The 27077-nt window shown below is 42.3% G+C and overlaps 1 protein-coding gene across 2 annotated transcripts in view; it reads left to right on the forward strand.

Annotated features, from left to right (window-relative positions):
• chst11 (carbohydrate (chondroitin 4) sulfotransferase 11) overlaps window positions 1-20218 on the forward strand; it is a 103621-nt gene extending 83403 nt beyond the window's left edge. For both annotated transcript variants that reach the window (XM_062995033.1, XM_062995041.1), the window contains exon 3: window positions 18985-20218. In XM_062995033.1, the coding sequence (XP_062851103.1) occupies window positions 18985-19839 (855 nt within the window). In that variant the 3' untranslated portion in view covers window positions 19840-20218. The remainder of the gene's footprint in view (window positions 1-18984) is intronic.
• Window positions 20219-27077: the final 6859 nt, after the last annotated feature.

Genomic DNA, 27077 nt, shown 5'->3' on the forward strand with positions numbered 1-27077 from the left:
CCTCAGACAGATGCACACACATTGAAATGATACCTCACAGGACATCTCAGGTATCCCACAATGCTATCATACATGTCCATCTCAGGTGGCAACTCTACCTGTGCACCCTTGTATAACCTCTTTGTACAAAACCCTTTGTTTGTATGTATGAGTTTCTGAGCTGCCAACAAGGCACTGTGACAGCACCTGGGCAGAGTCAGTGGAAAGTTTCTGAGACCATGGGCACTGCCCTTAGTCCAGAGAAATACTCTGTGGTTATAATCAAAAAAGTAGTTTGCATTTGGCCATGAATGTTGTTGAATAACATCCCAGAAAGCTACTCTGATCAGTCACATATTACCCACAGTACACAAACACTATTGTTTATTGTAATATGAACCTTATGGTGCGTCATCTTTACGTAAGCGCTTAAATGATGAATCTTTGATTACCAACTGTGACATAATAAAATGATAATTTAACAAGGATGCAGGATCACACGCTCATGCAATTCTGAACACTAGGAGAGAAGAAGCATATTTTTATAATTGGATAATCGGGCTTTTAAAATACTGAACTGATTGTGTAATTATGTACGCGCAATCTCCAATGTGGGCTGTTAACTGGATCATGGAAAATTCGGCGACGTTTTACTGGTGGAAAAGCTGAATTAGCGTGGTAAAGACCTCACATGTGAGACAAGGTTAAAAACCACAAGCAGATGAGTGTGGGATTAGCGATGGGCACAGTAATTTTACTCATGCATCCATCTAATTCATTAGTAAAATAGGACTCAGAGTTGTTTACCTGACATACTGTAGAAGAAACATGTGGGATTTTCAAGGTACTTTTATCTTTATCTCATAGAGCTAGCTGTTTCACTTTTGTAGCTGTATCTCATTTAACACTCTGTAGGCACTGTTATGTTACGTTCTAAATAACGACAATATGTAGAACTACATTCAGGGTTGGCAAATCAAGTCAGTGACTTAAGTTAAAAATCTGCATCAGTAGAGACACAGGAAATGATGGTTGCATTCAGACCTGTAACACAGTCTCCTTGAAATCCTTTTTTGTGCACCTATTCATAATGTACAGGGTGGGAGATTTATATGGATACACCTAAATAAAATGGGAATGGTTGGTGATATTAACTTCCTGTTTGTGGCACATTAGTATATGGGAGGGGGAAAACTTTTCAAGATGGGTGGTGACCATGGCGGCCATTTTGAAGTCGGCCATTTTGGATCCAACTTTAGTTTTTTCAATGGGAAGAGGGTCATGTGACACATCAAACTTATTGAGAATTTCACAAGAAAAACAATGGTGTGCTTGTCGCAGAGGTTAACACGTGAGGAGCGGATAGAAATTGTGTTGATGTCTGGTGAACGCAGTACCCGGGTCATTGCAGCAGATTTCAATGCAAGACACCCTACGAGACCACCCATCTCCCATGCTACAGTTAGCAAACTGCTTGCCAAGTTTCGTGAAACTGGTTCAGTGTTGGATTTGCAAAAATGTGGACGCATGAAAACTGTCACTAATGAAGAAACATCAGTGGCTGTCCTAGCTTCATTCAGCAAGAGCCCACAGCGTAGCACTCGCCGCATGTCACTGGAGAGTGGCATCAGTCGAACATCCCTTCGGCGGATATTAGCTACTCACAAATGGCACCCTTACAAACTCCAGCTGCTGCAGCATCTCAACGAGGATGACCCAGATCGGTGCACTGAATTTGCAGAATGGGCAAAACAAAAATTGGAACAGGACCCTCAGTTTACACAGAACATTTTGTTCAGTGATGAGGCAAACTTTTATGTGAATGGTGAAGTTAACAAACAAAACTACCGCTATTGGTCTGACACTAACCCACATTGGATAGATCCCTCCAAGACTGTTGGAACACAAAAATTGATGGTATGGTGTGGTATATGGGGTACAAAGATAGTGGGGCCATTCTTCATCAATGGAAACCTCAAGGCCACTGGATATTTGAAATTGCTACATGATGATGTGTTTCCCTCTTTATGCACTGAAGCTGGCACGTTTCCTGAGTTTTTCCAGCAAGATGGTGCACCACCACATTATGGGTGTCAGGTCCGAGCATTCCTAGAGGAACAGTTTCCTGGAAAGTGGATTGGTCGTCGTGGGCCAGTTGAATGGCCCCCAAGGTCTTCCGATCTGACCCCCTTAGACTTTTATCTTTGGGGTCATCTGAAGGCAATTGTCTATGCTGTGAAGATACGAGATGTGCAGCACCTGAAACTACGGATACTGGAAGCCTGTGCTAGCATTTCTTCTGCGGTGTTGCTATCAGTGTGTGAAGAGTGGGAGAAGAGGGTTGCATTGACAATCCAACACAATGGGCAGCACTTTGAACACATTTTATAAGTGGTCAGAAACTTGTAAATAACTCATGAAAGAATAAAGTTACGTTAAAACCAAGCACACCATTGTTTTTCTTGTGAAATTCTCAATAAGTTTGATGTGTCACATGACCCTCTTCCCACTGAAAAAACTAAAGTTGGATCCAAAATGGCCGACTTCAAAATGGCCGCCATGGTCACCACCCATCTTAAAAAGTTTCCCCCCTCCCATATTCTAATGTGCCACAAACAGGAAGTTAATATCACCAACCATTCCCATTTCATTTAGGTGTATCCATATAAATGGCCCACCCTGTAGTATGAAAAGTACTTGTAAATCCTTTGATTGTGCCAATTCTTATGTATAGGCAGTATTTTAATGGCCTGTAAAATACACCTTTAAAACAAACACCTGCCTTCAACAATGTAAAAGAAAAAATAGGCAAAAAAATAGGTTTTAAAGCAGGTTTATATGAAATATGCTGAATCTCTCGGGTCGCAGGGGGGTGCTGGAGCCTATCCCAGCTTTTCAATGGGCGCAAGGCACACAGTAACACCCTGGATGGGGCACCAGTCCATCGCAGGGCAGACACACCCACACACACACCCATTCACCTATAGGGCAATTCAGTGTCTCCAATTAACCTGACTGTGTAACGCTTTATGGGCTAGACGGACAGGAGGGCGGACACACATGCAAAGATGTGATATAGAAACTATATTTAATAATAATAAATGACAAAACAGAACACTACATAAGACACAGATACAGACAAGAACCTATGCTAAACTACTAAACAAATAAACAAAGCCAAACAGGTACACAACTAAACATAGACTAAGCTAGGCTAAACAAAGACAAAGGCTAAATGAGACTGATCATACTAAATGTGCTAAACAGGTTAACAAGGACTAAACAGAGGATAACACACACAGGCTAACAAACAGGGGCTAGGCTAACAGACAAAGACTTAGGCTAACAGACAAAGACTTAGGCTAACAGACAAGGACTAGGCTAATAGACACGAACAGGCTAACAGACAAGGACTAGGCTAATAGACACGAACAGGATAACAGACAAGGACTAGGCTAAGACACGAACAGGCTAACAGACAGGATCCGGAAAACTGACAGAATATTGCAGAGTAACTAACGGACAGAGATACCAGGGCAGAGATACCAGGGCAGAGATACCAGGGCAGAGATACCAGGGCAGAGATACCAGGACACAAACAGAGTTACACCGACAATAATCTCCAACCTGCCCATTGCCCCAGCTCTCCTTATAAATGCTCCTTGATGAGGAGCAGCTGGGGCTGATTAGCTCAGGGAGCCAATCACCTGTGAGGCATGGCAGGGGAGTGAGTGTGCACACAGAGAAGAGGGGCGTGGCACATATGAGCACACCGAGGCTAGCAGTGTGACAGATGCCCCTCCCAAAGGCACTACACCTGGAGTGCCTTAAAAAACAAAAACAAGGAGGTCCTGGGCCCTGCGGGGTAAATTTGAAGTCATTAAAAATGTCCTCAGGCAGTCGTGATAAAAGTTCAGAAGCGCCGTCGGTGGGTGCTGATAAAGAACCAGGAGCACCCTCTGGGGGTGCTGACTTGACAGGAGCGCCTTTGGAGACAGGAGTGCCATCAGGGGGCACCGACTCGGGAACAAGAGCGCCATCGGAGGGCGCCAACTCGGGAACAGAAGCACCATCAAAGGACACCAACTCTGGAACAGGAGCGCCATCAGGGGGCGCCAACTCAGGAACAGGAGTGCCGTCGGAGGACACCAACTCAGGAACAGAAGTGCCGTTGGAGGACACCAACTCGGGAACAGAAGTGCCGTCGGAGGACACCAACTCAGGAACAGAAGTGCCATCAGGGGGCACCAACTCGGGAACAGAAGTGCCGTCGGAGGACACCAACTCGGGAACAGAAGTGCCGTCGGAGGACACCAACTCAGGAACAGAAGTGCCGTCGGAGGACACCAACTCAGGAACAGGAGCGTCGCCGAGGGACGCCCATTCGGGAACAGGAGTGCCATCAGGGGGCACCAACTCAGGAACAGGAGTGCCATCAGGGGGCACCAACTCGGGAACAGGAGCGTCGCCGAGGGACGCCAATTCGGGAACAGAAATCAACTGCGGTGAGCCTGGCGAAGAGGCTTCGGGAGTCAGCTGCGGTGAGCCTGGCGAAGAGGCTTCGGGAGTCAGCTGCGGTGAGCCTGGCGAAGAGGCTTCGGGAGTCAGCTGCGGTGAGCCTGGCGAAGAGGCTTCGGGAGTCAGCTGCGGTGAGCCTGGCGAAGAGGCTTCGGGAGTCAGCTGCGGTGAGCCTCGCGAAGAGGCTTCGGGAGTCAGCTGCGGTGAGCCTGGCGAAGAGGCTTCGGGAGTCAGCTGCGGTGAGCCTGGCGAAGAGGCTTCGGGAGTCAGCTGCGGTGAGCCTGGCGAAGAGGCTTCGGGAGTCAGCTGCGGTGAGCCTGGCGAAGAGGCTTCGGGAGTCAGCTGCGGTGAGCCTGGCGAAGAGGCTTCGGGAGTCAGCTGCGGTGAGCCTGGCGAAGAGGCTTCGGGAGTCAGCTGCGAGGACCCTGGCGAAGAGGCGTCCGGAGTCAGCTGCGAGGACCCTGGCGAAGAGGCGTCCGGAGTCAGCTGCGAGGACCCTGGCGAAGAGGCGTCCGGAGTCAGCTGCGAGGACCCTGGCGAAGAGGCGTCCGGAGTCAGCTGCGAGGACCCTGGCGAAGAGGCGTCCAGAGTCAGCTGCGAGGACCCTTGAGAGGCGTCCGAAGTCACTTGAGAAAACACTGGAGAAACGTCATTCAGCTGCGAGGACCCTGGAGAGGCGTCCGAAATCAGCTGCGAAAACACTGGAGAAACGTCATACAGCTGCGAGGACCCTGGAGAGGCGTCCGAAGTCAGCTGCGAAAACACTGGAGAAACGTCATTCAGCTGCGAGGACCCTGGAGAGGCGTCCGAAGTCAGCTGCGAAAACACTGGAGAAACGTCATTCAGCTGCGAGGACCCTGGAGAGGCATCCGAAGTCAGCTGCGAAAACACTAGAGAAACGTCACTCAGCTGTGAGGACCCTGGAGAGGCGTCCGGGGTTAGCTGCGAAAACACTGGAGAGGCGTCCGAAATCAGCTGCTTGGACCCTGGATATGCGTCAGAAGTCAGCTGTTTGGACCCTGGAGAAACTGGACTCAGCTGCGAAAACACTGGAGAGGCGTCCGAAATCAGCTGCTTGGACCCTGGAGAGGCGTCAAAAGTCAGCTGTTTGGACCCTGAAGAAACTGGACTCAGCTGCGAAAACACTGGAGAGGCGTCCGAAATCAGCTGCTTGGACCCTGGAGAGGCGTCAAAAGTCAGCTGTTTGGACCCTGGAGAAACTGAAAACACTAGAGAGGCCTTGAAACTGTTCGACTCCCGAACTTGAGTACATGGGACAGGAGCCGGCAAACAAACAGAGAGACCCCCGGAGCCCTTGGGGTCGAAACAAGAAACAGGACCATAAGAATTTTGGCTGGCTCCTAACGTGGACATGGGACGGTCACGAGCATGAGTAGCGGGCACTGGCACCCAGACCACATCATCAGTGGGCACTGAGGGAATTTTAACCTCCCCAGTGGGCACTGGATGCCGGGTATAAGCTGCAGTGGGCGCTATGCTGCGTGAAAATTCTCTCCTCATGAGGCCCTCGAACACCTTAGCCGAGTTCAGCACAACTCCCCTGTCAGACCACAGCTTCCTGGCCCACTCACGAGCGGGGCCCCTCAGCCTAGACATCATAAACCGAACTTTATCGGTTTCAGCTGGCTGGGGGTCCAAAAGGTTCTGCAGGTAGAGCTGGCTCTGCAGAAGGAAGCCTTCGACGCCTGAGTTGCTTCCATCATATGGAGCTGGCCTACTTAACGGGAAGGTCTGAGGGAACCTCATGGTGTTAAAATCGGGAAACGTGTAAACCAACAACATCTCGCTGTGTCCTTTAGTGGGAGATTATTCTGTAACGCTTTATGGGCTAGACGGACAGGAGGGCGGACACACATGCAAAGATGTGATATAGAAACTATATTTAATAATAATAAATGACAAAACAGAACATTACACAAGACACAGATACAGACAAGAACCTATGCTAAACTACTAAACAAACAAACAAAGCCAAACAGGTACACAACTAAACATAGACTAAGCTAGGCTAAACAAAGACAAAGGCTAAATGAGACTGATCATACTAAATGTGCTAAACAGGTTAACAAGGACTAAACAGAGGATAACACACACAGGCTAACAAACAGGGGCTAGGCTAACAGACAAAGACTTAGGCTAACAGACAAAGACTTAGGCTAACAGACAAGGACTAGGCTAATAGACACGAACAGGCTAACAGACAAGGACTAGGCTAATAGACACGAACAGGATAACAGACAAGGACTAGGCTAAGACACGAACAGGCTAACAGACAGGATCCGGAAAACTGACAGAATATCGCAGAGTAACTAACGGACAGAGATACCAGGGCAGAGATACCAGGGCAGAGATACCAGGGCAGAGATACCAGGGCAGAGATACCAGGGCAGAGATACCAGGGCAGAGATACCAGGGCAGAGATACCAGGGCAGAGATACCAGGACACAAACAGAGTTACACCGACAATAATCTCCAACCTGCCCATTGCCCCAGCTCTCCTTATAAATGCTCCTTGATGAGGAGCAGCTGGGGCTGATTAGCTCAGGGAGCCAATCACCTGTGAGGCATGGCAGGGGAGTGAGTGTGCACACAGAGAAGAGGGGCGTGGCACATATGAGCACACCGAGGCTAGCAGTGTGACAGACTGCATGTTTTTGGACTGTGGGAGGAAACCGGAGCTCCCGGAGGAAACCCACGCAGACACGGGGAGAACATGCTAACTCCGCACAGAAAGGACCCAAACCGCCCTGCCTGGGGATTGAACCCAGGACCTTCTTGCTGTGAAGCGACAGTGCTACCCACCGAGCCACCGTGCCTTATGAATTTATATTTTTTACATAAAAAAATGAAAATGATTGAATCATCACTCATGTTTTTATAAAATGTTTAATTGTTCAACATGATTATGAAATATTAAAAAAAAAAATTAAAAATGTTGCATAATAATTGGATTTTTCATAAGCTTGATATTAGCCTCATATTGCATTTCATTAGGCATTTATGTGCATTAAGACTATCACAAATATGACATTCAGAACTTCAATATTATATTGCTTGCCACCAGAAAACATATTGTTTATTAAAAGCACAGAATAGGCCAAGCTATCCATACTTAAATCAAGACAAACATCTGCAGTCTGAATATTAATCTGGTTAATTAATCTGGTAAAAACCCCTTACTACCAACATAAATCAACATAGTGACATTAACATGGAGAATTGGAAGGCATTTAGGATTCAGCGTAACATAATTTAACATGGATTGCTGTTGTAAATATTTGCAGCAGTGTGTTTAAAAAATACATTTGATCTGGCCGCTCAGGTGGCGCAGCGGTAAAACACGAACAACACGAACAACATGAACAACGATTGGCTGTTGTTCATACAGGGTGGGAGCCGGGACCTCTCCTGGCTGATTGATGGCACCTGTACAGACTCAAGGAATAATGTGTTGATCAGGGTGTGGCTCTCTGTACACAAAGCTGATCCGCATATGAACTCGCCTCGTGCAGGTGAAAAGATGCAGTCGGCTACTGCACACGTGTCGAAGGGGGCGTGTGTCAGTCTCGCTCTCCTTGATTAGAAGTGGAGATCAGCATCAGTAGAGAGGAAGCGTAATGCAATCTGGTAATTAGATACGACTAGATTGGGAGGAAAATTGGGAAAATGCAAAAGAAAATACATTTGATCTAGACTTTTCTTGTCTTTCTGCCATGAAACAGTGCCTCTAAATCAGGGGTGTCAAACTCATTTTCACTGAGGGCCACATCAGCATTATTGTGGCCCTCAAAGGGCCGATTGTAACGTATCCTGCTGTGATTGCAGTCTGCTGTTTTTCTTGGAACTGAATTCTGCATTTATATTGTCCTACTTTACCACAGACACGGCCTCATAACACAAGAGACGCACCGGTTTCTCTTCCTGAAGCACAAACTTGTTTTCATTTTCATTGAATTTCCTCCTTATGCTTAATTTTCTTAATTATCTTCTTGTACATTTTAGGATCATGTGTAAATATGTGTAACATCATCTACTGGTGGGCTGTGTCACTTTGCAGGTCACAAAATCAGCATGCATTTTGAAAGATGCAGTTTGTTTAGGATTTTACAGTGTTTTTTTAAGACAATTGTTCTGCCCTCACTAATAGTTTATCCCCCTTTCTCAGCTAGACAGACAGACAGACAGACAGCTCCCTTCAGACTACAGTCGGTTTATTTGCTTCCCAGCTGTGTGATACACTGTGTGCATCAAAATGAAGTAAAAATACAAACAATAAAAACAATAAAGAACTTAATACAGTAAAAGCACACAGCTGTAGTCAAGTGTTACATCTGGTACAATATGAGCTTTAACCAAACGTAAAATAGCGCTAACGAGTTAGCATTTTGTGTAAAAATACTAATTGCTATAGTAACGCTAATAACTGTATTTCATTATGGTAAATTTGTAACTAAGCGCTGCGATAGACTCACTAAACACTACAAACAACTGAGAATATAAACGCCACTACTTACAGACAATGCTTTGGTAATATATTGCAAGATAATTGTCTGTATTTATTTATTATTGTTTACATTACTGACTACGCTACCCCGCGTTCTTTTGCAGTAAAAGTCACATGGCTACTCAGCAAGGTCAAAGCTAGTTGCCATGACTACGATGTCAGCAGTTGCCGGTTAAAGGCGCAGGTGTCCCATTAAATTATAAGCGCGTCTCTGTAACGACTCGAACCATCACAACAATCGTACAGTCCTTTAAGCTCTCGCGGGCCACATAAAATGACGTGGCGGGCCGGATCTGGCCCGCGGGCCGTGAGTTTGACACCCCTGCTCTAAATGAAACCAAATAATCCCCTGCACTTGTAAGTTAAATCTTGAGTAATTAATTAATTAATAACCCATTTTTTATGGGTTCCAGTGCTTCACTTCAAAATGAATCGAAATGCCCTTCAGCAAGTGAGCTACCTGATTAGCTGAGAATAAAGTGGATGTCTGGTGTTTTCACAAAACTAATTTTTCTATTTGTGAGAGAAGGTTACGTGAGAAAAAGAAAGCAATCTGTTTGGAGAGACCGGGCAACAGAGATAAGAGTTGATGCAAGTGTTCTGTCAGAATCAGGTAAACGTGGTGAAAATCACACTGGCACTTTTATTATGTGTTAAGTTCTGTCAAAAACAGTCACTGTGAGGTCTGTGTGAAAGTATAGTGTTTAGAGGACATACACTCATCCTCCATCTCTTTCACTCACAAATCATGCAAACACTCACTTCGAAGGGCATTAACATTTTAGCTATCATGAGTCACTATTGCCACGGCAACAGAGAGAGAGCTATCGGCTTTTCAGACAAAGTACCAGCATCACCGCCTTCATATTCACACATTAAAACACGTTATTACCAGTTCTAGCACATCCACTGCCCTATTAATGTTTGTATTTGAATTTAACATCAGGCATCCCATCAGGAATCTGTTTGTGTCTTAACATGGTCAATTCATTCATTCAGAATCCGTCTCACTGGAGTGTCAGATCTTCACTGTATTAAAGCACATCTATTTCCTTGCTCTCCTGAGCTGCTCAGATATACCAACCAGGAATGTGAGATTTCTGTGCAAATTATAATTCCCCTTGCCTGTCATAGCCTTGCTCTCTAACCTTTCTCGAAAATGAGCGACGGAGATGACTGGCGGAGTACAAACGTTATGCAATCACACTTTAATCATTCAGCGAATGCACCCCTGCTTTAATAATTCATCACAGGCTTCATGAGATCTGTGAGTTCACGCCGGTCAAAAGGTTGACTGCAGGTCTAAGACATAAAAGAGAAAAATCACAGAGGGAATGTGAGAGAAGGAGAAAAGGAATGGAGATGCCTACAATTTAGACAAATGTAGCGATGTATTTAAAACAGAACTGTGGGGCTTTTTTATCTTAGTGTTAGTGGTGTGGTGGCCTGCAATAAACTGGCGCCGTGTCTAGGGTGTATTCCTGCTTTGTGCCCAGTGTTTCTGGGTGGTAACAGACACACCCCAACCTTGATCAGGATGAACTCTTTGCTAAAAAATATCTAAATGTTTGTTTTCTGATGTTGATAGTCCTTTTTTTTTTAATGCATGTTCTCCCCCTTTAGCGTGTCCAATTTTTGCCCAATTGCATCATGCTTCCTCTCTGCCTCTGCCGATCTCTGCCCTGACCGAGGAGTTCGAAGCTAACCCACATCCCCTCCGAAACGTGAGCAGCAGCCGCCTAGCGTTGTGTGCGGAGAGACACACCCTAAGAGCACTCCTTCCTCATCTCTGTGTAGGCGCCTCTAATCAGCCAGCAGAGGTCGTAATTGCACCATTCTGACAGAGAGAGACCCACATCCGGCCTTAGTCCCGCCCATCTTGAACAACAGGCCAATCGTTGTTCATATGGCCGCCCAGCCTCGACCGGTAAGGCAGAGCTGGATTCGATACGACGTATTTGAGATCCAGCTCCGGTTGCAGCGTGTGTTTTTACCGCTGCGCCACCTGAGCGACTGATGTTGATAGTCCTTAACATAGTGTTTTAATTATGCATGGTGTTGGTTGTGCTCAAGCGAACACTATTATCCAAATACCCTTATACAGATCTTTGACCCTGCAGGTCAGTGTGTGTTACATTCTCCAGCAGTGTAGTTTTAATTCACATTAACTGCCTGACTAATCAGATTTATCTCACTCTTATAGCGCTCCACCTCTAATGCTGTCTCAGCTTGCTGTGTGTTATGGGCCAGACTTCAACATTCACACATAAACCACACACTTTTAAACAGTTTAATAGGGTCTTTTGGAGTGAATGCTTAACTGGATGCTTTTTAGGCTCACAGGATTTTAGCAGTAAATGAGGAACCCTACGGACTTCAAATGCTGCCAAAGCTGCATTTAAGCACTTTTTACCTCAGGACACAATTTATCGTTATGTGCAGATGTGAAAACTTGAATAAATTTCTTCTCCTTCTAGTGTAAGCCACACTTTTCCTTCTTAATTAACAAAAGCTTACTCACGCCTTACCGTTGTTCTTCTGGCTGTTTTTGCTAATCTGTCACAGCTATATGGAGTTGCTGCAACTTTTCTGACCCTAACTTTTCCAAAAATAGTATTTCCACTATGGTAGCTCCACTTACCATATAGAAGCACTTTGTAGTTCTACAATTACTGACTGTAGTCCATCTGTTTCTCTACATACTTTTTTAGCCTGCTTTCACCCTGTTCTTCAATTGTCAGGACCCCCACAGGACCACCACAGAGTACATATTATTTAGGTGGTGGATGATTCTCAGCACTGCAGTGACACTGACATGGTGGTGGTGTGTCAGTGTGTGTTGTGCTGGTATGAGTGGATCAGACACAGCAGCGCTGCTGGAGTTTTTAAATACCGTGTCCACTCACTGTCCACTCTATTAGACACTCCTACCTAGTTGGTCCACCTTGTAGATGTAAAGTCAGAGACGATTGCTCATCTATTGCTGCTGTTTGAGTTGGTCATGTTTTAGTGGTCACAGGACGCTGCCCACAGGGCGCTGTTGACTGGATATATCTTTGGTTGGTGGACTATTCTCAGTCCAGCACTGACAGTGAGGTGTTTAAAAACTCCATCAGCATTGCTGTGTCTGATCCACTCATACCAGCACAACACACACTAACACACCACCACCATGTCAGTGTCACTGCAGTGCTGAGAATCATCCTCCACCTAAATAGTACCTGCTCTGTGGTGGTCCTTTGGGGGTCCTGATCATTGAGGAACAGCATGAAAGTGAGCTAACAAAGCATGCAGAGAAACAGATGGACTACAGTCAGTAATTGTAGAACTTCAAAGTGCTTCTAAATGGTAAGTGGAGCTGATAAAATGGACAGTGAGTGTAGAAAGGAGGTGGTTTTAATGTTATGGCTGGTTTTAATGTTATGGCTGATCGGTGTACAACGGTAGATCATATTTAAAAATCAATTCATTTTGAGGTTAAGCGATTTGCCACTTGGTTACAGACAGACTAGGATTGTTAAAAATGACATTCCTATAGTCCTTTTATGCTATTTAATTACCAGGTTGCCTTTATCAGTAACATAAGAAAGAGCCTTGTATTATTTATACATCACTCCATTGTCTTTACAACAGTCATGATTTTGGCAGTTTTATTAGAACAGAATATTAATTTACTTTCTCAGTACGATTAAACATTAGAATTATTATGATTGTACTGTAAGTGCTGTATTTGCTGTGGTAGATGTTTGTTTGTTTATTAGGATTTTAACGTCATGTTTTACACTTTGGTTACATTCATGACAGGAACGGTAGTTACTCATTACACAAGATTCATCAGTTCACAAGGTTATATCGAACACAGTCATGGACAATTTTGTATCTTCAATTTACCTCACTTGCATGTCTTTGGACTGTGGGAGGAAACTGAAGCACCCAGAGTAAACCCACGTGGACACAGGGAGAACATGCAAACTCCACACAGAAAGGACCCGGGGATCTCGCCCCACTTGGGGATCGAACCCAGGACCTTCTTGCTGTGAGGCGACAGTGCTACCCACTTAGCCACCGTGCCGCCCCTGTGGTAGACGAACGATGGTATTTTATCTGTGGGTCAAGGGTTACGGGGCCCTTCTGCTTGTGTGGAATAAGCAACATTTATTCTTTTTTTTTTTTCCACTTTTTCCCCCAATTTTTCTCCCCTAATCTAGTCGTGTCCAATTACCCTGAATGCGTCCTCTATACCGATTCGACCCTTCACCGCCGACTGATGACGCCTCTCAACTGACATACGCCCCCTCCACAGTACAGTCAGTACAGATAGTGCATTTTTCACCTGCACGAGTCGAGTTCATACACTGATGGGCACAGTGTATGGAGGGCCACACCCCCATCAGCACTATTCCTCAGCCCCGTGCAGGCGCCATCAGTCAGCCAGCAGGGGACACAGTTGCACCAGTCATGAGGACCTATGATCTGACTTTTTTACCCTCTAACCCTGAACAGCAGCCAATCGTTGTTTATACTGCCTCCCAGCCCAGTCGGAAAGGCAGAGCTGAGATTCGATACGATGTATTCGAAACCCCAACTCTGGTGCGCTAGCATACTTTACCTCTGCGCCACCTGAGCGACTAGCAACATTTATTCTTAAATACGTTTTTGGCAGAAATGAGTTCATAAAATCTATTACATTTAATTAATTCTAATAATAATTATTATTGTTTAAATAGGATATCATTGTCATTTTATATATGAATATATGTTTTTTTTTTTATTACAGAGAAAACCAAAACATTGTGTCTAAACTAAGCATGTAGAGATTTCAACTATATTTTCTTCTGTCTTATGCTGCCATATTAAATCTTGCTGGTTCTCTCACTTCTTTTTTTTCAATGGATTTGAGGGCATTTATTTCAAAGCCCTGATTATACACAAAATTCATTATTCATTCAGTCATTGTCTGTTTTACCACTACTTTATTCTGATCAGGGTCTTTGTGGTTATGATTCAAAAAAGCAGGAAACAGCAATTTTTAGTAGCTCCAGTTGGCCTGAACTGCATGTCTTTGGACTGGAAAAAAACTGAGCACTTGGTGTAAACCCACAGCAAGAATATGCCAACCGCATACAGAAAGGACTAGGTCTAGAACCCAGACCTTTTTTTGCCGTGAGGCGACAGCACTACCCACTGCACCATCGTGCCATGTGTAACGGTCCCTGTATTTGTAACGACTGGTGAGCGTGGGGAAGCTCCCTTGGAGGGAGACTAATGGCGCTTAGCTACTTGCCCCGTCATCTGAAGAAAATACACACACAGGAGATGACCAGTAGTGCATTAGTATTTATTAGGCATAGGAGCACCCACATTTCCACTCATCACAATCCAGGATAGCAGCAGTAGAATAGAACAATCAGGCTACAACCCGAGCTAATCACCATGCGTGCTTATCTATACATGTCTGAACGCTCTCTCACACAATAATGCGCATGCTCAGATCACTGAACGGGATCGCTACATATGCAACAACATTTTGTTCTACTAAAAATAGTTAAACGTGACTGTTCCGCTGGTCCCCCGTTAACCTTATCTAAGATAGACCTTAACACAAACAACACAAAATGAATGCCTGACCTCATTAATGATCTAGTGGCAAAAATGAAATAACGTATTGCAATCATGTTCCAACATCTACTGGAAAGTATTTTCATTAAAGCAGAGATTGTTACAGGAGAAAACAATAGCATGTTAATAGGTTTTGATTGAGATAATTGGGTGTTGGTGTCCACAAATGCAAAAGTAATTTAATACAATTCTGCTCTAATTATGACTGTAATTATGACCATGTGTACATTGTTTGTAGTGTGTAAACATGTTAATGCCTTGTTGCATACAGTATGTGCACCATTCATAAGTTAGATTATGATAGAGATTAGACAAATAAATAAAAGATCATAGAAGAAAACGATAGAAGAGTAAAATTACATTTACAGTATGTTGTCCAGGTCCTTCACATGAACACCACAGTGTCTGACTGTTGGTTTGTTGTGTGATATTTGTCTGCCTGGTATCTGCCTCATCATTAAAATTATTATAATTAGTCTGAGAATTTACCCATGCTATCTTTGAACAGGTATGAGATTACTTCCTTTTCTTTGTTGTATTGTCATTGTATTTACTGCTTATGTGCAAAGTGTTTGAGCACACACAGTCTGTCTGTTTTACGATCTGATAAACTAGACTAGTGAAATACTGAGAGTGCTGTGAGGCTTTAGGGAATTTCCACTGTTACAAAAAACTCCTACTGTGAGCTGAGTGGGAGAGAGTGTGGGTGGGTGTAGGGGTGTATGTGCACTGAGAACTACTGTCTGTATGATCAAGTACAATTTCATTACTTAGTTTTTCTCTTTATTATTATTAACTGTCGTTTATTGGGAGTTATATAAATGTTTTGCTGTTTTTAATTTTATTTGCAGAAACAAAAAATGTAGTAAAAATAGTAGAAACTAGTAAATGGGTAGAAGATGGTCAAGTCCTATGGTCAAGTCCTATTAAACGTTTTGGCAGTGGCATATGTCTGTATTCTAGTGTATAAATAGATAGATAGATAATTATTTATTAATTTTTGAAGTATGTCTGTAGTCTTAAGATCTTGTGATGTTATTATGATCATTTTTATTTTTGACTTTAATGTTTTTACCATGGCTATATGCTGGTCAGGGTTGTGGTATGTCTGGCTTCCCTGGAATTACTGGGCGCAATGCAGTAACACACCCCGGACACAACACCAATCCATTGCCCATGGATTTGAAATGAGATGCCTAATAATTTCATTTACATTTTCGGCATTTAGTAGATGCTCTTATCCAGAGCGACTTACAGAAGTGCTTCCATAGTAAACATTACCTTACTCTAGTTTAAGTATACGACAGTCCAAGAACACAAATCCGCTGAAACCCTGTTTTTTTGTTTTTTTTTATGGAAATAAATAAATAAGAGTAATAAGTAAGTAAGTACAAGTCAGCTTAAGTGCTTAGTAAAGAGGTGGGTTTTTAATCGTTTTGTAAAGACAGCAAGAGACTCAGATGTTTGGACAGACAAAGGAAGCTCGTTCCACCACTTGGGTGCCAGTACAGAGAAGAGCCTTGTTGCTTGTCTTTCTTGAGTCCTGGGTGGAGGATCAAGTCGAGCGAGACTAGTGGCTCAGAGGTTGCGTTGTACAGAGCGGGGTTTGATTTCATGATCTGATGTCCACATATTTTGGCCATATGTCAAAAGACATTGACAACTTTATAAAGTTGGCACTTTGGTTGTTTTCCATATTTATTTGACTTACACATAGTAACAATCTTTACTGTCTGTCATGGAACAAATATAGATTCTGAATAATCTTATACAGTACTTTTTTAAACCTTCCTTTTCCTCTGATGTTGTAAATTCCACAAGGACTCAAGTCACCCATTAAAATGTCCTGATGTCGAGCCTACATTTCTTGACCATAGAAGGGCATGACAAAAATGAATGATCTGCAATGAATGTTGTGTAGAGAATAACGAGTTCCAGAACTTCTTTGAGACATTTGTTCGTGGGATTTTGAGGTGAGGTAAGGAACTTGTAAAATGGCATAAAAGGGTAAATTGGGGGTTAATTGTGAAATTGTTAGCTGGGATGCTAGACAGACCTTCAACATTTGACCTAAGCTGACCTATGAGTGCAACTAACGAACACCATTCTTTCGTCATGTTGTAACCTTTCAGTAAACTGTTTTACAAGTCTGTAGACTGTGTATTAAGTGAAGCTTTATTTGCACCGTCAGCTAAAGACTGAAGACTGAGAATGAGTGTGTACATGGCTAAAGTCTTAATGGATATGAAATTTGGAACCCTTACATAATTTGCATTTTTGTTTAGACTTTAATCATTATTATTAGTGTTAAAATAATTTTAAACACTTCTGCCTGATAAATGTTTGAGCATTTTCATCAAAGAAGGGTTGAACATTCAACGTAATGCTCTAATAAATAGCTAAAATAGATTTCCTACTATTAATTTAGTCTTGCGTAAACTACATTGATTTATCAGATACACCTATTATCCTTTCTGATGGCACGTTATTGCATATTTAGAAAAAATGACTAAACATATTCAGTCTTTTCTTCAGCCTTTATAATATACACGTATATACGATAATATATCATATAATATACGATCAGGCATTACATTATGACCACCTCCTTGTTTCTACACTCACTGTCCATTTTATCAGCTGTTCTTCTACATACTTTTTTAGCCTGCTTTCACCCTGTTCCTCAATGTTCAGGACCACCACAGGACCACCACAGAGCAGGTATTATTTAGGTGGTGGATCATTCTCAGCACTGCAGTGACACTGACATGGTGGGGGTGTGTTAGTGTGTGTTGTGCTGGTATGAGTGGATCAGACACAGCAGCACTGCTGGAGTTTTTAAATACCGTGTCCACTCACTGTCCACTCTATTAGACACTCCTACCTAGTTGGTCCACCTTGTAGATGTAAAGTCAGAGACGATCGCTCATCTATTGCTGCTGTTTGAGTTAGTTATGTTCTAGACCTTCATCAGTGGTCACATGATGCTGCCCACGGGGCGCTGTTGGCTGGTTATTTTTGGTTGGTGGACTATTCTCAGTCTAGCAGTGACAGTGAGGTGTTTAAAAACTCCATCAGCACTGCTGTGTCTTATCCACTCATACCAGCACAACACACACTAACACACCACCACCATGTCAGTGTCACTGCAGTGCTGAGAATGACCCACCACCCAAATAATACCTACTCTGTAGCGGTCCTGGGAGAGTCCTGACCATTAAAGAACAGGGTGGAAGCAGAGCTACAAAGTGCTTCTATATGGTAAGTGGAGCTGATAAAGTGGACAGTGAGTGTAGAAACAAGGGGTGGTTTTAATTTTATGCCTGATAAATCAAGCAGTCACTATAAAGTTTGTACAGAAACACTATGACACAATCTATATAATATAATTACAGTTGCAAAGACAATTTAAGGCCTTTAAAACTCCGGCACCAAAGGCATTATCTTAAAAAAAAAAAAAAAAAACTTGCAATGGTAAATCCACTCTGGAAACCACGTAAGGAACTTCAAACATCTTTAACATCAGCTAAGCTGTTTATGACACCACAGTGTGAAATCCTAGGAGTCTAGAAGGGTGAGAACCAATAACTAACCAAGAGAAACGTAGTGCTTGTCACTATTAGTTTTATGATTAGTCTTTATGATGCTGCCACTCTGGGTGGGTGTTCAACCGACACATATGGCTTTGTATGAGGTGAGAATAACTTGTAGTACAATATTGGAAATGAATAAAGCGGGATTAAAAAAGGTTTTAGTATTTGATGCTGAGGGTGGTACAGATAATTAAGTGGACTAACTTTTCACATATGGGTTTTGGATAACATTGTTCCTTTAATAAATTATAATTTGAAAACTGTGTAAAATGTGAACTGTGTTAATGTTCTCATCTGCACTTGGGTACTGACTTGTTAAATTAATTCAGATTATTTAGTGTGACAAATTTGCAGTAATATGGAAACTTATAAGAGAAGCAATTGGGCACTTTTGTAGGTATACAAGTACTGTCTTAATGTCAGGCAGCTGTGTATGTGCTCTGGTATATGGACAGTGGATTAACTCTAAAGTGCTAGAGAAGGACCAAACAAATTATTCATAAAAAATATCTACATTCTTTAAAGATACAAAAAGTTAGAACTGCCCGTGTCTATATTTAGGCTAGATCTGGATGATGGTGTTAGAATGTCAGATGGAATTCATTTAGTTTTATCTCTTATCATTAATCCCTAATTTCCATAAAGTCATTAAAAGAGGACCTTAGAAACCTACAGGGATCTGCCGGAAATAAGTATTACCTAAAGTCCCATATTCTCTCACAATATTAACATTGCTTTGCTTTCTCTTAGGTGGAGTTCTCAAGAGCAGCGCTTCTTCACCAGGCTCGGCGAGACCAGGTGTCCCAGACGTGCCACGCCCACAGTGCATTGAGCCGTAAGCGGAGGGTGCTCACTCCTGCTGACTTAAAACACCTGGTGGTGGACGAGGAGCATGAACTGATCTACTGCTATGTGCCAAAGGTCGCTTGCACCAACTGGAAGCGGGTAATGATGGTACTGAGTGGACGGGGCAAGTACACTGACCCTATGGAGATCCCACCTAACGAGGCGCACGTGCCATCCAACCTCAAAACACTTAACCAGTACAGCATAGCTGACATCAACCACCGCCTGAAGAACTACCTTAAGTTCCTGTTTGTACGGGAGCCCTTCGAGCGTCTGGTGTCAGCATACCGGAACAAGTTCACACTTCGCTATAACACATCCTTTCACAAGCGCTACGGCACGCGCATCGTGCGCCGATACCGCAAGAATGCCACAGCAGAGGCACTGCAAAACGGCGCAGATGTAAAGTTCACCGAGTTTGCGGAGTACCTCGTAGACCCGGCCACGCAGCGCGAGGCTCCGCTCAACGAGCACTGGCAGACGGTGTACGCGCTCTGCCATCCGTGTCACATTCATTACGACATGGTGGGCAAGTATGAGACGCTGGACGAGGACGCTGACTACGTGCTGAAGCTGGCCGGAGTGGCAGACTCGCTTCATTTTCCTTCCTACGCCAAGTCCACGCGCACCACCGATCAGATGGCGGCCATGTTCTTCCATAATATCAGCACCCAACAACAGAGCCAGCTCTATCAACTCTACAAGATGGACTTTCTCATGTTTAATTACTCTACCCCGAGTTACCTGAAAGAGCAGTAAGAGATACTGGTGCAGAATGCATGGTTAAATGCATCCCTGCACAGGCATTCTTGGAGATGTGATTATTTAAACCAGATAAAGATGACCGCGGTAGGAATATGGGAGGACAGATGGTCGATGAGGTACTTAAATGACTATTGCCTGTGGATGCAATGGGCAGAGCATAACTTACATTTTAAATTTTTATCAAAGTCCATTGAGTGACAGACAAATCTGCTGTATTGCGATTTGCTCAACACCTTACACTTTAACAGTGATATGATTGAGAGGACTGTACTGTATTAGCAAATGATGTTTGGTGGGTCCAGTATTCAGGTACATCTGAAATGTCTGTGTTAATACATTTGCTAATCAGATTGTAAAATAATGTTTATGTTCCTTGAAGTCAGTAAGCAATACAACGAAATATGAGCCACTGGCTCAATTACTGTAAAGTTATAAATGATGCTTTTATTGAAAAAACAGACCTGAATGAAGAAACGCTCGTCTTCTTCGCCCAAATAACGAGTATGCTATTCGTTCTTGGTTGTAAACTAGCTACAGCCAATCTCTGAAAGACTGTAATTAACTGATACACATGTAAAACAGGACCTACAGTTTTGTACTCACAGACGGTTGTAAAATAGCATTGATAAATGGGCATTTTTACAGTTATTACCAAGCTTGCTGCTATTAAAAGCTCTATGGACCCATACTAATATTTATCTAAAAGTAATACCAAGTCTGCTTCATAGGTGTACTCTAAAATAGTTTGGGTCTTATTTTTATGTTGACGATCTGTGACGTGACCAACGGTGGCAGACACTGTAAGAGTATAAAAATGAACAGTGGACTGGATTATAAAACACAGTTCATCAAATCAAATCAGATCTACACCAACCAACAGTGTGGATACTGTGTTGTACATGCTATTTAGTGAAGAGTTTGAGATTGGGGATACAGCTCCAGGTCAGAAGCAACATGGAAAAGCAAGACATAACATACTCTCTAGATTTGCTTTTATTATAGACAGTGTTTTACCAGATAAATTGTATCTGCCCAGTCTTTTTTCTGAATAATATTTTACTTATTTCGGAACTATTACCAGCAGCAGCAGGATTTTGTGATGAGGCATTTTGTGTTAATGACTAAAAGATTGTCCAGTGTGTGACCTTACTCAGTAATCAATAGAGTCGTTTGAACCTCCCCATGATCACAAAAGACTGTAGTGTATTGTGTACTAGGCTTAAGCACTCCTTAATTCAGAGGTCAGAAATCAAACGGTACTCCATACTCCCAACCATCCTAAAGGATTTTTATCTTAATTTGGTTTTACTGTGTTTGTATTGACTAATGACTATTAGCTGCGAGCAGCTGATCAAAAGATTATTTAAGTTACTTTGTAAAAAGGAAACATGATTTCTTATTTTTTGTGGGAAAGCTTAATAGCAGGTTTGTTTGATTTGTAATGCTTTTTTATTTGCTTTCTGTCTCGTATGTTGCTTTGCCCTCGAGTGGGTTGTATGTTTTACTCAAGTGGGCAATACTCTGTATTCTAAGCTCTAATTTAAAAAAGAGCAAGAGTAAGAGAGAGAAAAACAGAGAGACCGGAGAGTGAGTCACAAATTTAGGAAAGCTCTACATTGACTCTGTTTCATACTTTTATGTCTACCAGTAAATTGTCTCCCTCTCAATTTGAACACTTCAAAGGATCAAGTGTTTTCATTCGTAGACCTGGCCTTTGTTTGTTATGACTGTGAATTAGAAGTGTCTGAAGATGATGGAATTGCTTATTTATATATCTGACAGCCTCAGGAGGGTGTGTTCTATGTCTGTGCCAACCTGTCTGAACAAATATCCTACACTGGTAAAGTTGACTCATCCTAGCACTAGCTTTTGTAGTTGTATTTGCTCATTTGATTTTTTCCTATGAAGGCCAGACAGATTAGAGTGTCTGGTTTTAACACCTGTTACAGGATTGTGCCCATATAAATCATCGCACAAACTAGCAATGTACAAGGTAGGTGTAATGTGTGAGCACACAGCAGATTTGTAAGGCATGGTGAATTAACATGGCACTTTACCTGGTTAAAACCTAGCACAATTACTGGCTTATCACATGAGCTCACCTTTTTTAAAAGCTGATACATAGTAAAAAGACTATAAAAGGAAGCATTTTAATGAACTGTTTGGATGGGTATGTGATGTCACGTGATGTCTGTAATTATAAAACCATATTAGGCTTTTAATACTAAGCATTTTCTCCCAATCTAGTCGTATCCAATTACCCGATTGCATCACACTTCCTCTCTACTGATGTTGATCTCCACCCTGGTTGAGGAGACTAACACACGCTCTCTCCGACACGTGCAGTTGTGCGAGTTCATATGCGGATCAGCTTTGTGTACGGAGAGACACACCCTGATCACACATTATCCTCAACTCTGTGCAGACGCCATCGATCAGCCAGCAGGTTCCGTCCAGCTCCCACCCCGTATGAACAACAGCCAATTGTTGTTCACGTAGGCACCCAGCCTGCCGGATGGGTTCAAAATGTCAGCTCTGGTGCGCTAGCGTGTGTTTTTTTTTTTTTACTGCTGCGCCACCTGAGCACCGGACGGAACCTTTTTATGTAGAAACATGGTACTCACTTTGGGGTTTTTTATGTTCTTCATATTATATATTATTATGTTTTTAAACTTGGCCCAGTTTGGTTTGTGTGAAACAATACAAACGTCACTTTCTTGCTAACAATGAAAAGCTTAGTTGAGATTGTTTATACTATTTTATAAATTGTAAAAAGAATTGTATTACTTGTAATAGTAATCTTTCCAGATAGGAAGCACACAGTCTATAAAAAATAAGATTGGGATATGGGATAAAAATCAGTAGTTACTCTGGTGATATTTATTTATTCATCTCTTATTGCAAAACTTACATGTCTTTTCCTGTTCATGCATTTTATCCCCATTTTCCTCGCGATTTAGTGCACTCAATTTTTGTCTTCCGCTGCTGAGAGATGCCAGATTGTATCCAAGGAGAGCACGTCGCTGTACACGCGTGTACAGCCCTCCTTCCGTCGCTCTTCCGACACGTGTACAGCCCTCCTTGCACAGGCATCTCTTCCGCCAATCAGGGTCCTTACACAGCATATGAAGACCCACCCACCCAAACATAGTCCGGTCCCCACCCTGCAGATACGGTGGCCAATTAGTATTTGCTGCAGCTGCAAGCACTGCCAATTATGCCCGCCAGATGGTGCCCAGCCGACCGGTGGCAACACAGAGTTTCGAACCGCGTAGTTCAGAAACTCGGTGCTGGTGTGCTAGCAGAATATCCCGCTGTGCCACCTGGGCGCCTAAAGATGTGTTTTTTAAACTAAAGCATGTAAAACTGATATTTTACCAGATGTTGTATGTGGCGACTGTCACTTTAATTGGATTATTTACATTCACAGCATTCAGCAGATTTACAGTTATGCTCAGGGGTCCAAAAGTGGCGACTTCGATATACAGTTGGTGGCGAGGATCAAACGGGAACCTTCTAATCATTAGTCCAGTAATTTGACCTTTGAGCTACCACTGCCCTTATCATCTGTGTCTAGTGGGTTCATCCAGGTAAATTGCCATAACTTTGCTTGTTTGAACAATACAAGGATGAATAATTAACAGTATTTACACAAGTTTTGAGTGTGAAAAGGGCTATACGGAAACACTTGAGTCCTCTAAGTCAGTAAATGGTGCAAGAATATATTACACATCCACGTCTCTCTCTAATTCTCTCTCTCCATTTAATTGTTACGTTCATTTAAACTTGTCTTGTCATACTGATTTGTTACCAAATCCTTGAAAGAGAAGAAAATTAATCATTAGCAGAATCAGAATCATGAGAATAGGAAACAACATCTGACCAGTTCTTCAGGTGCTTATGCTCTTTAATGCGTTCTGCATTTTTTTTCTTCACACTTACCTGTTTTCATTCTTAACTTTTATACTCAACATTCAGGCCCTGATTTACTGAGGGTTTCTGTGTGTACATTTGCTCATTTACTAAGCCCTATGAAGGTGTACATGGTTTAGATTAGCAAAATAATGTTTATTTTGCATGTTTGCCATATGAATATGTATGAATATGAATCGGGGCATTTTTTTTAACTTATGAATGCAAAATACTGGGCATTGCCAATGCTAATAGATAAATTGAGCATCCACAGTGTGACTTAATGACTATACCTTGCACCAAACTGGCAAATATATTACTTGAATAATTCGATTCACGGTGTAGATAAGGGATGATTTTGCAACACCAACCTCTGGCCTGAATACAATTTGCCAGATAAAGTGTGCAAGATTTTTGTATATGTAAATATGTATATGATTAATTTAAACAATTTTAAAATGTAATTAATAAGAAAGACAGCTCTTTCTCTTCATTACACCCATTGTTGATACCACACATCTCTAAGGACCTGGGTTTGAGTCTCACCTCCCGTTACTGTCCATAGATTTTTGTATTTTTCTTGTGTCTCTGTGTGTTTTCACTAGATATTCTTCACACCCAAATTTGTAAAGATTGGCAACCTGAAACTGCCCCTAGATGTGAATTAGTGCATGTGTGTTGCACTGTTTTATGGACTCCTGTCCTGTCCTGCATGTATTTTATCCTTGGATTAAAGAATACATAATTGTTGGGCATTATTGTAGGATTGCTTTACTGCTGGAAACAATTAGGCCAGACAGTAGCTAACCTGAAATATTGACTTGCTCATTACTTGTAATGTTGTAATGTGTGTGTGTGTGTGTGTGTGTGTGTGTGTGTGTGTGTGTGCTATCATCAAAAACAGGCCGACTAACCACACACTAGTATCCTAGTAAATCAGGACCTCTGTATATTACCTATCACCTTTACACAGGCATCACATTAATTGCAATACTTTCAATCAACACTCTTCAATACTGTATATACACACATACAAACATAGTGCAGCTTACTCTGACAGATCCGAGTGCCTTCATACAGACATTACACAAAGTCACTTCTGTAAAATATACTCTGCCATCTAAAAGGGGCTGATCTACAATCAGTTCATATAATGTATAATGTTACAATGTCAGAATAGTACCAACATAACTAGCAGTTCACTAGATAGTGTGTACTATGTACAGAGCAGTTTGGGACACAGCAGCTTTCTGTTTGTCTCAGTGCACAGCAAGGTGAAAAGAAAACGGTACACTAGACTAGTAATCAGAAGATTGCTGGTTTAAACCCCACCACTGCAAGGTTACCGCTGTTGAGCCCTTGAGCAAGGCCCTTAACCCTCAATTGCTTAGACTGCATAATGTAAGTCGCTTTAGATAAAAGCGTCTGCTAAATGCAGAAAATGTAAAATGTAAATGGTGCTTGGGTGGCGCAGTGGTGTATTACTCTATTTACCACCCATGGGTGTCTGCACAGTCACAGCGCTCTGTCTTGTTTTCAGTGTTTCCCAAAGAAACCGGACCTGCTGCAACCCTTACCAGAGTAAATTGGTTAAAATAATAAGAAATAAAATACCTAAAACATTTACTTAAGTACAGTAAGAAAGTAAATCTGATTCTGTACTTTACACATATTTAAACCTTACAAACAATTACAATTTGTGGAGTTTGGTATGTTCTCAATGTGTCTGTGCAGATTGTATGCAGGTACTAGATTCTAAATAAATCAAAGAAATTGACCTATGTTTAGTGACGAAGTTTTTCTAATTTGTTAATTTACTTCTGGGCGGCAGGTGTATGGTGCGCACCAGCACTGGTTTTAATCCTCACCCCTGTTCACTTTCTATAAGTAGTTTTGAATGTTCTTCCAATGTTGTGTAGGTTTCTTTTAAGTACCATGGATTCCATCCACCTCTCAGATAGATTAGATACCATATATATGAGTATGTAAGTGTTCTTTCTGGTCAGTGTGGGTTTCATCTAAATACTTTGGCTTTCTCCTACCTTCTAAGGATGATCAGAAGGTAGACTGGCTGCTCTAAATTGCCCGAGAAGTAAGTGAGTGTAAGTGAATGTGAGAGCGAGCTTTATCCTGCAATAGATTAAACAGATCAATATATCTATGTGTGCACTGCTAGTTTGTTATAGGTGTGTATTTGTAAATAAAGTTCAGTACATTGGTAGAAAATGAACATTACAGGACATAAAGGAATACTATGTAACTGATAGTATGAAATGATTGAAGATCAGCACTCTTAGATGTAGGTGCTTCAACTTGTTTTATGTCTCTGTACTCACTGTCGCTCTACAGTATGTGCCTGCTGTACCTCGCTACTGAACGCCTTTCAGCATCATATGCACGCAGCTAAGTGTTAGTGCATATGCACACACTGGGCCTATCAGAGCTCTGTTATCAAACAATTGCACACCAGCCACTGTCTTATTTATTTATGAATTCTCTGTCTCTGTGGCAATGTGCACTTCATATTTGGGACGGACCCTGCCTGCTCATCAGGTTCGACCACGCTCACCAAAAAAATGAAGTTGAAATGTACAGGACTGTCTAAGTTTGAACAGTTTAAGCTCAAGCTCTTTCTTTATCTCTTTCTGCTGTTTTTTTTTTCAATAAAGATTAAAATAATGAAAAATGTGTGTTTGTGTGAAACTTTATGTTCACTAAAGATGTTTGACGACCATGTGACCTTCAAATGAGGTCACAAATACAGTCAATTTTATTTTTAAGCCATATCTCTAAATGTACAGTGGTGTTCAAAAAAATAGCAGTCCAACACCATTAACCTGATAAATCACTGTTTTTAGTAGAAGTGATATTTCTGCATAGCAAAAATTTACTTGAAAGTGTAGTAGAGTAATGAAAACAAAACAAACCCAACAATTAGGACATGCATGCCGTTCATTCTGAGTAATTGAAGCATTGATTGAAAGGGGGTTGTTCAAAATAATAGCAGTGAGGAGTTCAATTGGTGAAGTTATTCATTCTGCAGAAGAACGGGTGTCAGTTTTGGCCCTTATTTAAGGTAGGAGGGTGGCAAATGTTGCACAGGTTGGTCATAGCGCATTTCCTTCTGAAATACTGGGTAAAATGGGTTGTTCCAGACATTGTTCTGATGAACAGAGTACTTTGATTAAAAAGTTGATAGTAGAGGGAAAAAACATACAGAAAAGTGCAGCAAATGATAAGCTGCTCAGCTAAAATGATCTCAAATGTCTTGAAGTGACAACTAAAATCTGAAAGACGCTGAAGGAAGCGTGGAACTACTG

The sequence above is a fragment of the Trichomycterus rosablanca genome, chromosome 1, assembly GCF_030014385.1.
Source record: "Trichomycterus rosablanca isolate fTriRos1 chromosome 1, fTriRos1.hap1, whole genome shotgun sequence".
In the NCBI taxonomy this organism is placed as follows: domain Eukaryota; kingdom Metazoa; phylum Chordata; class Actinopteri; order Siluriformes; family Trichomycteridae; genus Trichomycterus; species Trichomycterus rosablanca.